This window comes from Centropristis striata, chromosome 14, assembly GCF_030273125.1.
Source record: "Centropristis striata isolate RG_2023a ecotype Rhode Island chromosome 14, C.striata_1.0, whole genome shotgun sequence".
In the NCBI taxonomy this organism is placed as follows: domain Eukaryota; kingdom Metazoa; phylum Chordata; class Actinopteri; order Perciformes; family Serranidae; genus Centropristis; species Centropristis striata.
Window position 1 is genome coordinate 4,998,967 of NC_081530.1, and position 17,333 is coordinate 5,016,299.

Consider the following 17,333-nt stretch of genomic DNA (forward strand, 5'->3'; position numbering starts at 1 on the left):
CTTTCTTAAACGAATGTGTTTGATCATAGAACTGCTGTGTGCAAGTGTTGTTAGCTCTAGTATCTATTTCTGGGATCTTCTACATGTTTTAGATTTAAGAAAGTGGCTGCTCTTTTTAGAGCACTAAAAAAGGCATAATCTCTATAATTCATAGAGACTTTTTCCTTCTGGGGGAAAGAAGTTACTGTCTGTGTCTGAAGATATCGCTCTTGCTCTAATTTTTCAGTATTTGAGCACCATCTAACTGTTAACCTCCTATATTGTATGTGAGTGGACATCAGAAGAATTAGAAATACATCTAACATCCTAGACAAACAACACCAAAAATATCTGCATGGCTAGATACCACTCCAAGGAAGTGAAAAAATGTTTGTTATTGTAAATTTGAACACTTAAAATAAGAAATTAACTCTTAAAACAAGATAAATTATCTAACACTTCTAAATTAAAGTTCTTGTTTAAACCCTTAATCGGGCGAAGAACCGTATTTGGTCACTTCAGCGTATATCCAAAATAAAAAAATAAAAATATTTCGAGAAAAAAGTTGCAAATTTACTAGATTAAAGTGGCAGATCTACAAGAAAAAAAGTCGCAGATTTAAGAGATTTAAAGTGGCAAATCTGCGTGGAAAAAAGTCACAGATTTACGAGAAAAAAGCAACTTTTTTTCACATTTATACATTCTGGCAGTATGTAATATCCTCCAATATTCTCTAGGGTTGAAATTTGGAATTTGCAAGTATTTCAATGAGTGCCCTATTAAGGGTTAAGAGTTAATTTCATATTTTAAGCGTACAACATGCTTATTTCTAGATTTAACAATCTTAATTTAAGAAATCTTGTCAAGTGAAATTATCTGTTCATGCAGCAAGATAATTTCCCTCAGATTTAGTGTTTTTAGACACACCTTTTTTGCAGTGTAGATAGATCGATGACCTTCAACTTTGTAAAGGCTGCAGACTGGATAAAAAAAGTCTGTCAGGAGATGAATGGCAGCGGTTAGCTCTCTCCCAGGACTCCGCCATGTGCAGTTGCTCTTGGTGCCAGTGGAGGTGGGGAGATGAATTGTGTGAGTCGAGCAAGATTGTGTTTGTGCATCGCTGTCTGTGAGTAATGACAGCAGAGAAAACATGATTGTTGGTGTTTCAGCTGCTGCCATTTCCAACCTCACCTCCATCTCTCACGGTACATTTGATGTTATGCTTTTTCTCTTTTTCTTCTCTTTTTTGACACCTCTTCCTCCCATTCTCTTTCTGATTCAGATTAACTTTGGTATGACAGAAATGAGACTTGCATTGCCAAATTGATCATTAGTAGCACAAAACCTGATCAGTTATCTGTTTTCTGTCAGTCACGGTTACATTAGAGCAGTAGTTCTCAACGTTGGGGTTTCTGGGGGTCGCCGAATCCTTTTGGAAGTCAGCTCTGTCTCCACTGTGTTAAAGTGTTCATGTGTTAATGTGTTTTAGTCTTTTTGGTCATTTAATGTCTTTTTTTTTTGGTCATATTGTGTCTTTTTTGGTCATTTTGTGTCTTTTTTGGTCATTTTGTTTCCTTTTTTTTGTAATTTTGTGTCTTTTTTTGTCACTTTGTGGGTTTTTTTGGTAATTTTGTTTCTTTTTTAGGTCATTTTGTGTCTTTTTTGGACATTTTGTTTCCTTTTTTTGTAATTTTCTGTCTTTTGTAGTCATTTTGTATCTTTTTTTGTCACTTTGTGGGTTTTTTGGTAATTTTGTTTCTTTTTTGGGTCATTTTGTGTCTTTTTTTGGTCATTTTGTGATCAATTTGTGTCTTTTTTGGTCATTTTGTTTCCTTTTTTTGGTCATTTTGTGATCAATTTGTGTCTTTTTGGTCATTTTGTTTCTTTTTTGGGTGATCTGAACTGTGCGTATGAGATTCTGTTCAGTGAGCGGGGGTCGCGGACAACATGCATGTTAAATTGGGGGTCGCGACTCAAAAAGGTTGAGAACTACTGCATTAGAGGAGCAACACTACAGTAAAGTGAGCAAAAAATGTGGTGTTTTTTAATTATTTGAACAAAACATACTCAAGTAAAGATTACCTAATAAGAAAAAGAAAAGAAGAAAAGAAATGCAGAAGCTGTATGCAATGTTAAGAAATGGTATAATTGAAATGCTTACAAAAAATAAACACTAGATGGCAACATTATTTAAGCTTATAGCTTTTAGATCATGTGTAGGTCATTTGATATTGATAAAGAATTATGCCTCAGGCTTTAATGTTAAATGACAATTCAACAAAGATAATTCAGCAAAGAGTTTTTAAATTATATTTTTAACAGTGCTCTGCTCACCAAAAGACTGGTCAGAGGATGAGAACATTCAGGAGCTAGGTAAATGTCTGCCATTTCTGCTTTAAAAACAAACAATTGATTCTCAAAATAATTTTTGTTGATTGACTAAACAACATATTGTTTTGGCAATGTAACTTTGTTCCCATCTCTTAGAAATTTTCATCTAAAAGGTTGTTAAAATTACTTACAGTCTCCAAATGTTCCAGAAATTCATCCCAGAAGCAGAGTGTTTGACACAAACACATTATGTTATCAGTCTTCAATCTATGTATCAATTTTTAATTGTACAAATAATAGTATAATATTTTAAGGAAATAATGAGACAAGGGCTGAAACTCTTTCCCCAGATTCAGCACTTCAGACACCTTTCAGTTCACTGTATTAGGAACCTTTAACCCTTTATCAGGCAAAGAAGTATATTTGGTAACTTCAGGTAATATTTAAAGAAAAAGGTTGCAAATTTACTAGATTAAAGTGGGAAATCTGCGCGAAAAAAGTTGCAGATTTACGAGAAAAAAGTGGGAAAAAAGCCACTTTTTTCTCCCAGATTCACCACTTTAACCCTTAATAGGGCACTCATTGAAATACTTGCAAATTCCAAATTTCAACCCTAGAGAATATTAGAGGATATTACATACAGCCAGAATGTGTAAAAAAAAAACATACGAAAAATTATATTTTGAGAAAAAAGTTTACGAGATTAAAGTGGCAAATCTACGAGAAAAAAATGCGCAGATTTATGAGATTTAAAGTGGTGAATCTGGGAGAAAAAAATTGCTTTTTTCCCACTTTTTTCTCGTAAATCTGCAACTTTTTTCACACAGATTATCCACTTTAAATCTCTTAAATCTGCAACTTTACTTCTTGTAGGTTTGCCACTTTAGTAAATTTGCAACTTTTTTCTCGAAATATTACCTGACTCTAACTACCAAATATAGTTCTTTGCCTGATAAAGGGTAAATTATTCATTTATTGGGAGAATGAAGTCGACGTATTTTTGCCCTGTAGTGGCTGTAGAACCTGCTGCGCCATTTTGACTTACAAGCACCCAGTAACCTGACAAATAAGGGGCATCATTTTTCTGTAATAAAAGAGCTAAGCATGTTGTTTCTATCTCCTGTTTTCCTCAGGTGCTGTGTATGATTACAGCTCCAGTCACCATGATCCTGTCCTCTCAACAGGACGCCTCCTTCGCCTTCGCCTCCTTGGCCATAGTCTTCTCCGTCTACATAACCCTGGTGGTTCTGTTCGTCCCCAAGGTAAAAGCCTGTATTTGACTGTTAAACCGGAGCTATCACAGGTATTACTTATTGCTTTAGAGTAGAAAGAAAGCATTGCACTATACTGCCCTACAAAGCAAAAAGGCAGTAACTGCATTTTTGGTCAAAAATGAGTTATTATCATTTTCATGACATTCAAGGCATCCTTTGTTATGTGACAAAACATCTTATCTCAAATGTGTGTCCTTTTGGAGAAAAATGGTAGTCGTTTGTACAGTAACTGCAAAAAGCCCTAGAGAAGTACAGCTTAGCAATGTGAGACTTTAAGCAGCCGTTTCAGCACCAGAACAGTTTCCGGGTGAAAAAAAATATTGACCTAAAATGGTCAAATTAGTTTGGGTTTGGTATATCCATAAATGGTTCCAATTATTTAAAATACAGTGTATCTAACGCACCCAGAGCCCAAGTTGTGGCAAAATAGTTTTTGGAGAATCTATACTGCCTTTTTCCTTGGTATGGTGCCACGTTTTTTGGTAAGTAATACAAAGCAAGAATACAGTAACTGCAAAATAGGGGTAAAATATAAAATTAAATATGAGGATTGATAGGTACAAATAATAAGCTAATATAAAGTAACAAAACAGCCACATGTCCAATAATCTACCTACAACTACTGGATTACAGGATAACTTTAAAGTCATTTTTCTCAGTTCTGCACTCTGCGTAGTTACTGCCTTTTTGCTTTGTCGGGCAGAATAAACATGTCTCTTTTTAATTAGCTGTGCATTCCAATAGCATATACTACTGTACTATTAAGTGTGCCAACGAGATTTAGTACATCCCAATGTATAGTATGTGAAAAAAGTACCAGGATGTCCTACTACATCCAGTAGAATTTGCAGTATGCAAGCCAACATGTTTTTCTGGCTAGTCTTCCTCACAATCATCAGCAAACCATGAGCATGAGGGTCAAAGTTCAAGGCGCCAATTAAAGATGAAGTAGTGTTTTGCAATTGTATGCAAGTTACATACTAAAAATAAAAATAAAAAGAATTACATTTTAAATGCAGTGTTGGAGCTATTTAGTTCTTGTTAGTATTTAGTTGTCTGTTTAGTTTATTATTAACAATGAGTATTGTTTGATTATTCTAGACGTTTGTTTATTTTGATAATATTTTGTTTTGTTATTAGTTCCTTTTGGAACTAATAATCATGCATGAACATCACCTTCTTTGCCTGCATACACCACACGCTCATGGTGCATCAGTGGCATCTTGATTAAGTTTGTTTTTAGTTTAATTTTGTTATTTTTTTCGGACAAAATTGCCACTATATGAAGCTTTAGGATAAACAATTCAAGGGAATTGTTAAATATAGACCACGCCCCTTTTGCACATCTCATGGTGATTGGCCAGTCATGAGAAGAAAAAAAAAAGATAAGCGCACACTTGGTCTTATAGCATAATATAGAAATATACATTTTATAACACAAATACACAACATTAGTTAGTCCGGAAGAACATCACAAGCAAATGTATCTAAAAATCAGACAGTGTTCCCTTCTGGAGAGTAGTATCACTGAAGGCCTCTTGGGTTTTTTTTTTTCTCACCTTGGTGGAAAATGAGTCCTTATTACCATTTTCTATTTACCCACTGGTAAGATTAGAAAAGTCTAAATCAGGGGTGTCAAACTCTGGCCCGCGGGCCAAATTTGGCCCGCAGTGTAATTTTATTTGGCCCGCGAGCCAATGTCAAATTATTATATTATTATTGTAATATAAAAGCTGACCCGCCGGTATTATACGGCGCATTTACTGCTAATACTAGATTTATTATTGTTATTTTATTTTTAAATGTAAAAAAACTTTATTTTGATATTTAAATCAGAAGGATGCAAATAGAAAAGAGACATACGATTTTTATTTAATTTTTATTTAATAAATTAATGACATTGATGTGTTTTTTATTAGAAATTTGATTTTGCATATCTGCACTATTTAAACATATATTGTATGTTTATAAGCGTTGCTGGTTCCATATTTAATGTTAAAGCAAAACATGTTTGGTATATATTAAAAGGTTTATTTGTTCAATGTTGGCCCGCGATTTTATTCAAGTTTAAAATTTTGGCCCATTGTGTATTTGAGTTTGACACCCCTGGTCTAAATGTATTTTTTGTAGATTTTTGTGTTATTTCTTGTGGTTATGATTACAGTTCACTCAATACTGCTGAGCTGAGACACAACTAGATAGAGTACATCACGATTAAAGATGGATTGATGGTTAAATGGTAAGATCTAAACTCCTGATTAACTGATAAATTATTAGTGAAAGTTACCACTCCACTACCTTTCTAAACATACTGTATAAATAACCAATATAGAAGATGTGTCTCTGAAGGAAAAATGCAGATCCTAAGTAGACTCACCTTTAGACAGAAAGCTGCTCACTAAAATCAGAAAAATAAATCAGTGATGGTCATGTCTTGGTCAGGCTGATACATTATTTTATTGCTATTCAGCATTTAAAATGCACTCACCAGCCACTTTATTAGGTACACCTGTACACACCTAACTGCTCATTAACACAAATATCTGATCAGCTGATCACGTGGCAGCAACTCAATGCATTTATCATGTAGACATGAACTCTTTGTGTCACTGTTGAACACTCCTGGTGAGTCTTAATATGTATAGTAAGGAAAAACCTGTGCATGATTTACAGATGCGACGTCTGATCACACGGGGTGAGTGGCAGACAGACGCCCAGGAAACCATGAAGACTGGCTCGTCCACTAACAACAATGACGAGGAGAAGTCTAGACAGCTGGAGAGAGAGAACAAGGAGCTACAGAAGATCATCCAGGAGGTCAGCCAGGCCTTTTCTCTTTTCCACAGAATGCTTGATTTTAGAACTATATTTGGTAACTTCAGGTAATATTTCGAGAAAAAAGTTGCAAATTTACTGGATTAAAGTGGCAAATCTACAAGAAAAAAAGTTGCAGATTTAAGAGATTTAAAGTGGCAAATCTGCGTGAAAAAAGTCGCAGATTTACGAAAAAAAAGTGGGAAAACACACTGAACACAATCTCACAAGCACAGTTCAGATCACCCAAAAAAGACACAAAATGACCCAAAAAAGAAACAAAATTACCAAAAAAGACACAAAATGACTAAAAAAAGACACAAAATTACCAAAAAAAGGAAACAAAATTACCAAAAAAGACACAAATTGACCACAAAATTATCAAAAAAGACACAAATTGACCACAAAATGACATAAAAAGAGACAAAATGACCAGAAAAGACACAAAATGACTAAAAAAAGACACAAAATTACCAGAAAAGACACAAAATGACTAAAAAAAGACACAAAATGACCAAAAAAAGGAAACAAAATGACCAAAAAAGACACAAATTGACCACAAAATGACCAAAAAAGACACAAATTGACCACACAATTATCAAAAAAGATATAAAATGACCAAAAAAGACACAAATTGATCACAAAATTATCAAAAAAAGACACAAAATGACCAAAAAAAAGACATTAAGACGAAAACACTAACACATGAACACTTTAACACAGTGGAGACAGAGCTGACTTCCAAATTGATTTTGCGACCCCCAGAAATCATCTCGCGACCCCAATTGGGGTCCCGACCCCAAGGTTGAGAATAGCTGCCCTAGAGCAGATTGCTGAGTCATTGTTACCTTTTGTCCTCTCAGAAAGAAGAGCGGGTGTCTGAGCTGAGGAACCAGCTGTCAGAGCGACAGGCCCTGCGATCAAGAAGAAGAGCGTCCACCGTCACCAACATGAACCACAGCTCTCCGTCTCCTGCCATCGCCCAGAGCGACCCCAGGTCCTTGGCCCCTCCTCCGGGGTATCCCACCACCATTTCCGACCTCCACCCTGTCCCACCGCCCTTCGGCAACTCGTCCAGCCTCTACCAGCCAGACAGCAAGATAAGCCGGAATAACTGCCACACCAGCCGGCTGCAGCTGCTTTACAAGTAAGGTGGTGGTTAACGTTGGAGGTATAAGGACAGTAAAGACATTCATAGCCACATTGAGATGGAGAAAATATCTCCAACAGAAAATTTAGTAGAGGCTGGAGGTTTTCCAAGCTGATGTGTTATCTTTTTCTTTACTTTTTTTCTTTTTTTTCCCTCTGAGAAAAAAAAATGTACATACATCTTGTTTATCATACAATTTTGTATCTAATCTGACAGTGATTTATCATGTGCCATGTAGTTGCATCCAGGGTCGGCTCCTACACTGTGGATCTCTCAGTCCAGAACAGGACTTTGAATGGTACCTGTAAACCCTCAAAATAATGACGTAAAACAAATGACTCTTGGCCTTGGACTTAATGTGAAAATACAACTGTATGTAGTAAGCTAGTTAGGCAAACATGCTTACCTTTGCAGCTTAAGTTCTAACAGATAAACGTGTTTATTGGGCTCTATTAGGAGCGTTACTTGGTCTCCAATGATATTGTGTATGTAGCCTTTTAGTGCATATGTAAGATCCCTTTAAACATGGTTCTCATTTAACAACGAGTCAGTTAGAAACAATAAAAAGTTTTCTGTCATCACTGTGTGGGTGTGAATTAACAAACTACAGCTGATTAAAATATGTTGGCAACAGTCTCTGAGAGTCCCTGACTTGACTTTACAAGGTGTTGAGGTCAATGTTTTTCAAAAATTACCAAGAATTTTGATGGTAAATCCAAAAAATGCTAACTTTTCTCATTAAAAACTGCAGTGCTAGAACGGAAAGCCCAACAGAAGTAACAACTGATGGGGGGTGGGGCTCAGCCAAGGTTTCCTTTGAGACCAACATTTTATCCCAAAGCATTTATCATATCTGTACCTTACAATAATGACTGCGAATGAGTTTAGATAGTGCTATGTACTGGATAAAGAGGCTAGAAAAGAGGGTAGACTTTGTGATGATGTCCATATTGTGATAAAGTAAATTCTTGCATCAAAACATAAGTTTTGTAATTTTAGTTCCTCATGTTTAATGTTTGAAGGAGGTTTCTGTTCTTTTTGTGGTCTCTGTTCAAAGAGACTGCTGAGTCATTGTACATAGTTGTGTGTTGATGCTAAACCCCTCCCTGTGGATGAACTCACCCACCACTGCTGTCTTCTGTCAGGTATTTACTGTATCAGGTGATGTGACTGCCACACTGAAGAGCTGAAGGAGCATTACACGAGGCTAGAAGCAGCAATTCAAACACTGAATGTGTTTAATTTTAGGCTGCAGCTGTGTCTGGGTGTACATTTTTTTTCTGGGACACGACAGAAAAATACCAGAAATGAAATTACAATGGACCAGCTGTCAACTGGCTTATGTCAAAGCTAAAGATAATGCAGTCAGATGTTGCTGTTGGTATTTAATATAAGCTTTCTGAAGTTGAAGTTGTGACAAAAACAAAGCAGTGCTGTTTCAATAGACAGATCCATCAAAGGCTTTTTGTGACTTTTATTTTGAAGCCCAAACCGAGACTCCACAGTTTTTTTTTTATCTAGTAAAAGATAATTCTGGCATGTCTGGTCATTAAATTGTATAATGCACTGACAACATGAGTCCAGTGGTAATCAGTGTTGTTGTTAATCAAATCTGGTCCAACAAGAGCATGTTTAGATTCATGAGAAGGGCGACATGTGTTGACTCTTGTGGTGCTTCACGGGTCATACTGACCCACTTGGAAGAAAATAGTAAATCCAAAATAAAATATGATTTTTCTTTTCCATGTCCGGTTTGCTCTCTTGCCAAAAGTGTTACATTAAACTCCCTACACTGCAAAAAAAGAAAAGTTGGGTGAACTCAAAATTTCAAGGCAACAAACTTCGATAAAATTTTAAGTTGGACAATTAAATTAAATATTTTAAGTTTTGTTTTTGAGTTTGCTCAACTCTGAATTCAGATTTTTGTCAACTCAACTGTAAGTTGTACTAACTTATAATTTAACATTGTAATAACTTTTAATCCTTACTTCTGCTAACTTCTGCAATGTGCTGTATTGGCAAGATTGTAATGCCGCTATGAAATGTCAGCTAATGTTGTGACCACAATTTTGAGTTAGCATTGATACGCTAATGGCTACTCTTGTAGCTGTAACAAGCAGCGCCGCTAGCATCAGTTAGCCGCTAGTATCAGTTAGCCGCTAGCATCAGTTAGCAGCTAGCTTTCGCTAATGAACGAATTTCACCGCTTTCCCGCATTTCACAACAAAGAAATAAGAGTTAGGAGAACTATTGTCCCTTGTTGTGAACCTCAACTTAAAGATATAAGTAACAACAACTCACAAACTTGTTTTTGAGCAGACAACTGGCTTCCTTTGTTGTGCTAACTTACATTATTGCCCTAAATATCAATAATTTATATTTCCAAGTTTTAACAACTTAAATCACTGTTTTAGGCCAAAAAATACAAGTTGGCTTTTTTTGCAGTGCAGTTAGTTAGTAGCAGAGGCCACATGTTGGCTGCTTTTACAAGATGTCACTGTCACATGTCACATTTCCTCAACAGCACGAAATAAACATGGAGTTTCATATTCTTCAAAATAAAACCAAAAGGCTTGATCAGATTTCCCCTGGAGACCGCTGCAACATTTCTGATCTTGTGTTTCTTCTGCTTTTTCGGACTCACTTCCAAATTTAGCTTTTTTTGTGGTGATTTTTAGGAACAAACAGAGAAACTCGCTGATACAAATTTAATGAAAAGGTTTTCACGCCAGAAAGTGAAATTATAATTTGTGCTTTACATCTGTACACCTAATAATAGAGAGAGTAACCCCAGGAATACAATACGAGTACACTGCAAAAAAGCCAACTTGTATTTTTTGGCCTAAAACAGTGATTTAAGTTGGTAAAACTTGGAAATATAAATTACTGACATTTAGGGCAATAATGTAAGTTAGCACAACAAAGAAAGCCAGTTGTCTGCTCAAAAACAAGTTGGTGAGTTGTTGTTACTTATATTTTAAGTTGGGGTATATTTCACTTTAAAACTCATAAATTTGCACATTTTTTTCTTATAGATTTGCCACTTTGATCTTGTCAACTTTTTTTCTCAATATTATTTTCGTATGTTTCTTTTTACACATTCCGGCTGTATGTAATATCCTCCAATATTCTCTAGGGTTGAAATGAGTGCCCTATTAAGGGTTAAAGTGGTGAATCTGGGAGAAAAAAGTTGCTTTTTTCCCACTTTTTTCTCGTAAATCTGCAACTTTTTTCGGGCAGATTTGCCACTTTAAATCTCTTAAATCTGCAACTTTTTTTCTTGTAGATTTGCCACTTTAATCTAGTAAATTTGCAACTTTTTTCTCAAAATATTACCTGAAGTTACCAAATATAGTTCTTTGCCTGATAAAAGGTTAAAACGCATGTGAAGATGGCCTACAGTTATGCACCCTTCTATCTGATGCCAACGTGGTGATAGTTATGGGGACCTGAATAGTTTCTGGGGACCTGAAACTATGGCTCTGTGTTGAAACCCAACAGCAACTCACTTCACTTTTTTGACCTGTACGGGATCACTTTTGTTAGATTGTGAAATGAAAGAGCGATACAGAAATGCTGCAATGACATCTATTTAATAAACAGTTTTTATTTCTTGCTTTTAAAAGTTGCATTTATTTCTTTGAAGGTGTAATTAATTTGTGAAAAAGTGGTTGACATATGCCGAAGAGTCTCTTTTCTCAACAAAATTTCATTAAGGCGCCTTAAAGTTTCTATCTCTGCAAAATATTTTTTATTTTTACAGCTGTTGAGCTTACCTGTCAAATGTCAGTGGCTGTTAGTTTGTGGTTTGGCATCTAAATCTGCTGCCCTTACGAGTTAATTGGGGCATTTCCCTATGCTAATTCCACTTATTCCAAATTGACTAGCACACACATCCAGTTTACCTTTCCATTGTGAGAATCACACATATGAATGTTGTTATTTTCCTCTTATTGCTGTGTGCGAGGACAAATATCTGACAAAAAATAAATAAAAACACTCCTGCATGAAGCCCATTGTGAGGTGCTCTAGCTAGGGTTGAACCAAAGATAAATAGAGCGTCAAGTACAGATAATAAGCAGGAATATAATGCAAATAATCATGAAATGTGTCATTATCTGTCCTCGTGATGAAGGCAAACTTCACTGGGTAGCTGTGAATAGTTCTCTTACTTTTTGTGATAAAAAGAACTAATAGGAAGCTTACATCAATATAAAAATGTTAATATTGTCCCATATAATTCTGAGTCTCTTCTGTAAATAGTTTTCTCCTAATCGCAACTTCTGATCAACCCATATCAATTTCAGACTCTAATATTAATTTCTAGTGTGAGCCCTACCCATTTCCAGTTTAAACTAAGTGCTGATGCAGATAGGGATCATTTAGTTGGTTTAACAGCTACAGATAAATATTCCACTGACAGTGTACTCACTCATGCCTGATGTGAATCATGATGATATTTCACTTTGCATATACAAGATGTATTTCATGTGGAACAGTAATCCAAATATATTTCTATATTATGTAATGCTTGGTATCAGAGATGATCTGAAATGCAAAAATGAAAATAAAAGTAGTTGTTTTTTTCTCAAACTATTGTCTGTGTGCAATGTAGAGGACATTTAGCCACAAGGGTAGCACAGTCCCCAGACCCAGCTAAATATTTCGGTAACGCTTTATAATAAGGTCCTTAATAACCATTAATTAACAAGTAATAAGGCATTGTTCTTGCTTTAGATCCGGTAGTTGTAAAAAGCATACACTGTAAACAATTGTCTTGTAAATTAACAGTAAAATACTGGCAGCAGGGTTGCCAGCATTCTACTTTTAATTTTAAAGTTCCCTTACTGTTATCTACTTTACAGTACATGTTACATGTGATAAAACCACATACTGAATTAAAGTAAAATCCTGCATTTAATTGATTTTTACAGTAGACTAAATAGTATAGTGCTGAAGCTATAGTTGCAATATTGTTGCAGTATACGATGCATTTGTAAATAGAGCATATTATCATATATTTTATGGGAAACGGCAAGTTACCTACAAATATTACCCAGAATGCATTGTTTTCTACAGTATAATACCTTTTTAATGGAAAACAGTATGTTACTATGTTAAACAATTTGGCTGTTTTCTTACAGCAATTTGTTACAGTGTAGTTAACTTATAGTTAACTTATAATAGATGAGCAATAAAGTATATTTTAATATCAATAAGCAAACAAAATAAGATTAACAAAGGCATGGCAAAGACATAATGGGTGGGTCATGGGTGTTTGTAATGCCATTATTAACACTTATATAAGCTTATAAACACACAATAATGTTAATAAGCATCTTGTAAGGACTTACAAGGGCCTTATTACTTGTTAATTAATGGTTATTACAAGGACCTTAATATAAAGCGTTACCAATATTTCTACATCTACTTGTTGGCTGACACCAAGTTTGATACAACTGGACACATAGTTCAACTTACAGCATCTCTAAATGGAGTGTTGCAGCTAACACCAGCAGCAGCCTGACATTTGTGAAAAGTACTTTTTTTTTTCTTAAATGGCTGATTTCCTGCTGAGTTTGGAGCACGGCCCCAAGACGATTTAGATTTAGATTTAGACTTTGTATCAAAACAAAATTAATAACATAAAATAATAATAATAATAATAATTTAGAGACTAATTTTAAAAAAAACTACAAAAACAATACCTCTCCTGTCCCAATGTTTGAGTCACAAAGCATGTGGAATAATAATGTCTAATGTCAAATGATAATAGATGAATGCTATTGATAAGCTCTTTTTTTTAGTGTACACAACAACTGCAAGGAGATACAAAAGATATGACACACACACACACATTCTTGTACTTCTGTCTTTGTGGGGACCCTCATCGGAACAGTGAATTCCCTTGCAAGGTTATAATAGAAAGATAGAAAGATTTTTCATTAGTTTTAGTTTTAATTTCATTGGGATTTTTTGGTTTCAAATTCAGTTAGTTCTACATAGTTTTTAGAGTGAGCTTTCTAGTTTTAGTTGTTGTTTTTTTAAAATGCTTTAGTTTTAGTTTAGTTTTTATTAGTTTTAGTTTTTTGTAATGGGGTATTTGTTGGGTGGGAGATTAAAAGAGGTCACAGTAAATTTAGCCTTTATTTCCTTTGTCTGATCCATCTTCATTATGTATGAAAAAAGTTGATAAAGACGAAAAAGAAGGACATTATCACTATAATTTTAGTTAGTTTTAGTAACCTTAACCCTTGAAACAAAGGGTCGAAAGGGCCGAAATGTCCTCACTTTGCAAAAATGTCCTCACTCTGTTGGTTAAAAACGTGTTCCGGTCCTCACTATATAGGAAGACAAACACACACACACAAACACACACACACACACACACACACACACACACACACTTTTTACACACACATATAGAAATGCACACAGCCAGGTTTATCAGTGGAGATAAGTTGGATGATGAGGCAGAATGATCTTTCATTTACTGAATTATTTTGCATCCAGCACCTTCTTGAAGTGATTATAGAGATAGTATTTCTGTGAAAAGGCAAATATGAAATAATTGAGTGGGAAACGAAAAAAGAAAGGCCAGTATAATCCCACCCGAGACAGATACTTTCCCCTGCTGGTGTGTGCTGCTCTGATGTAGGAAGCAGGGGGATTACCACACGACGAGGGAGTTCCCCTCCTCCTTCCACTGTAGAGCTGTGAAGCTCTTGCGAAACTAGTACTCCCCTGGAAACTCTCTCACTGCACTGTAGGAGTTACGTTTGAAATCACAGGAATAAAGAGCCACTACCTGAATGTCATGGTATGTTCTGAACAATGCTGATTTCCAAAGAGTTTGGAAGCTGTGAAAAACGTAATAAAAACGACACTTACATTCAATTGAAAGACAAGAAGAATAAGAGATAAGAGAAATAATGCTTAAATTAGGAAACATTTGTTTTTTGTAAATGCATACACTCACTCTTAATTTGATGCATTCTGTTTTCATTCACGTTTTACACAATATCTCAGCGGTTTTGGAATCAGGATTGTAAATATCAAGGCTATAACCTGGTGATGAAATGACAGGAGTGCTCTTTTGGCTTTTTCTTGAAAATATTGGTGAAGCCAGATGAATAAGTGAATACTCAGGGACCAGTCCTTTAGATTCAAGCTATTATTATTATTAGTTTATTTAAAAGGGGACAGTGCAATTTCATAAAACACATTTTTTTATTTTTTTATTTAACCTTTATTTAACCAGGTCGGTCCCACTGAGACACAATGACCTCTTTTTCAGGGGAAGCCTGGCCAAGACAGCAGCAGGGTAAAAAGTTGCAACAATAAGACAGACAGTGCATCATGACAGAACAGACAATAAAACATGGACGTACAGTAAAATACAAGCAAGCCAGACAACACAGTAAGATGGGCATGGACAGTACAAGATCATGACATCATAAAAAACAAGTGCAAAGGCGATACGAGTCTGCTTCCAGATCTCTCAAAAGTTTTTTAAAGGATGTGAGCGTAATAAGGTCCTGCAGATTGAGAGCCTGTTTACTGAGTACGGTGCGGACTTTGGGAACAGTCAACCGGTATGTATCGTTGGAATGAAGACTGTAGGTGCTATGGGTCCTGATAATGTAGTCACACAGGTATGTGGGGAGTAAACCCAGAATGGCCTTATACCCAGAATGGCCTTATTCATGATTACACATGGTTAAAAAAGCCAGAGTTAGCCAGAGGGCTAGTTTTCATCTGTAGTCCTCTGGCCATGATGTAAAAAAGCAGAGAATCACAAAACAAAAAACAAACAAAAAATAAAAAAATACATACAATATACAAAATACATATACAAACACTTGCAATACAATTAAGAAAAAATACAACATCACAAACATCACAACGTAACATTTTATCATAACATCAAAGCAACACAATAGGCTTATCTTTTAGTGTTAGCAGCTGTAGGTGTTCATAAGCCACAATTTCACAACTGTAGCTCTCTTTACATGAAAGAGGCATCATGTGGCTTCAAAGGCAAACTGAGTCAGCGGAGCAGTAGACCACACTACCACAGGACATGAGAAAGATCAGAAGTGGAGCATTGAGCAAACTGCTCTTTATCTTGTCAGTGTCAATGAGCAGATTCACGCTATTCACCCAAATTAAACTCCACTCGTGATGGGAATTTGGGCTCTTTTTTAGAGCATGAGACGGCTCTTTTGGCTTCATTTTACCACTTACACCTTTTATAATTCAGCCAAATTTGGCGCTGTTTTAACTTGTGATTTGTATCTGAACACATATATCACTTACATTTCAATAAATTGCTGTAGCCAATTGCATTTACAGTTGTAAAATCCCTTGTTGACTCTAACTTGCTTGAACAGTGGTGGTTCTAGACCAGTTTTACTGAGGGGGCCAAGCAGGGGCCAGTGTTTAATCACAGGGGCACATTAAAAAAAATGCCAAAGATGATATTTAAGCATTCAAACCCTTTATTTTAGGTTATTTAAAAATCTAATTTAAGTATATTTGGAAGATACAAATACATTGATTGAAACAATGAGACTTACCAATAATAACAACTATTTTTGTACGACAATGACATTTCTCATTTTTGTGCACAATTACTTTTTTTTATTTTGAAAGTGCAGTACAGTGAGAATTAACCTTTATATATATATATATATATATATATATATATATATATATATATATATATATATATATATATATATATATATATATATATATATATATATATATATATATATACAAGCTTTTATTGCACAATTCAATTATTATACAATGTACACATTCTGGATTCATTTTGTGTACAATGAGATATTGTTTGAACAAAAAATATATAAGAATTGTTCCGTCATTCATTGTTATTAATTGATCATTTTATTATTAATTTGACACAGGGGCCACAGCAGGGGCCAAGGGCTTCTTCACAGTGGCAGTGGCCCCTGGAGGGCCCTGTGTTGAACCGCCACTGTGCTTGAAGAACCACTCTGCTACACAAAGCAGAAAGAAAAGGCCTATAAAAAAACCTAAATTAAAAAAAGAAATTAAGAAATTAAAAAAGGACAGCTATTGACTTTTTTTTATTATTGAAACACACACACCTAATAAAAAAAAGTAAAGTACTGAAAAAATAGAAATTAAATACAGCAATCAAGTAAATGTGCTTTCTTAATGCTAACTACTGACATCTGAAGAGTAAAAAATAATAATAAATACACAATATAATACAAAGAAATATAATAAAATGTGCAAAACAGCAGCATCCAACAGTTTTGGTTGTGTCAGCGTTGCCTCCCTGCCTGGTGGATCCTTGTCAATCCTCATATGATCGGTTCACACAGCATGCATGTGACACCCGTAGTCAGCGTCCACAGCACCCACAGGGTACTTCTCCTAACGAAAGTTTTTTAAAAAAAGAGAGAGAGAGAGAGAGAGAGAGAGAGACAGAGAGAGAAGAAGAAAGGCTCGCTAACGGATGTGAGCCGGCTCCCATCGTTCATTTAAAAGAGGCTCTTTAAACCGGCTCGTTTGCAACTGATTTAAGATTAAGATTAAGAATTCTTTATTGTCATACCAACAACACATGCATGCACATGATGAGGCACAAAATTAAGCCAAAATTCAATTTAAGCCAAACATACAAGTAAAAAGAAACACAATACAATACAACACAGTGAAATATAAAATCTGTAGCTACATATACTTAATATAGTATATGTATATAGTAAATATAGTGCACAGAGTCAGCT

The 17,333-nt window shown here is 35.2% G+C and overlaps 1 protein-coding gene across 2 annotated transcripts in view; it reads left to right on the forward strand.

The window, feature by feature from the left end:
• The window catches only part of gabbr1b (gamma-aminobutyric acid (GABA) B receptor, 1b), a 143,198-nt gene extending 131,687 nt beyond the window's left edge, over nt 1–11,511 (forward strand). For both annotated transcript variants that reach the window (XM_059350575.1, XM_059350576.1), the window contains 3 exons: nt 3,444–3,572; nt 6,258–6,401; nt 7,262–11,511. In XM_059350575.1, the coding sequence (XP_059206558.1) occupies nt 3,444–3,572; nt 6,258–6,401; nt 7,262–7,549 (561 nt within the window). In that variant the 3' untranslated portion in view covers nt 7,550–11,511. The remainder of the gene's footprint in view (nt 1–3,443; nt 3,573–6,257; nt 6,402–7,261) is intronic.
• Nucleotides 11,512–17,333: the final 5,822 nt, after the last annotated feature.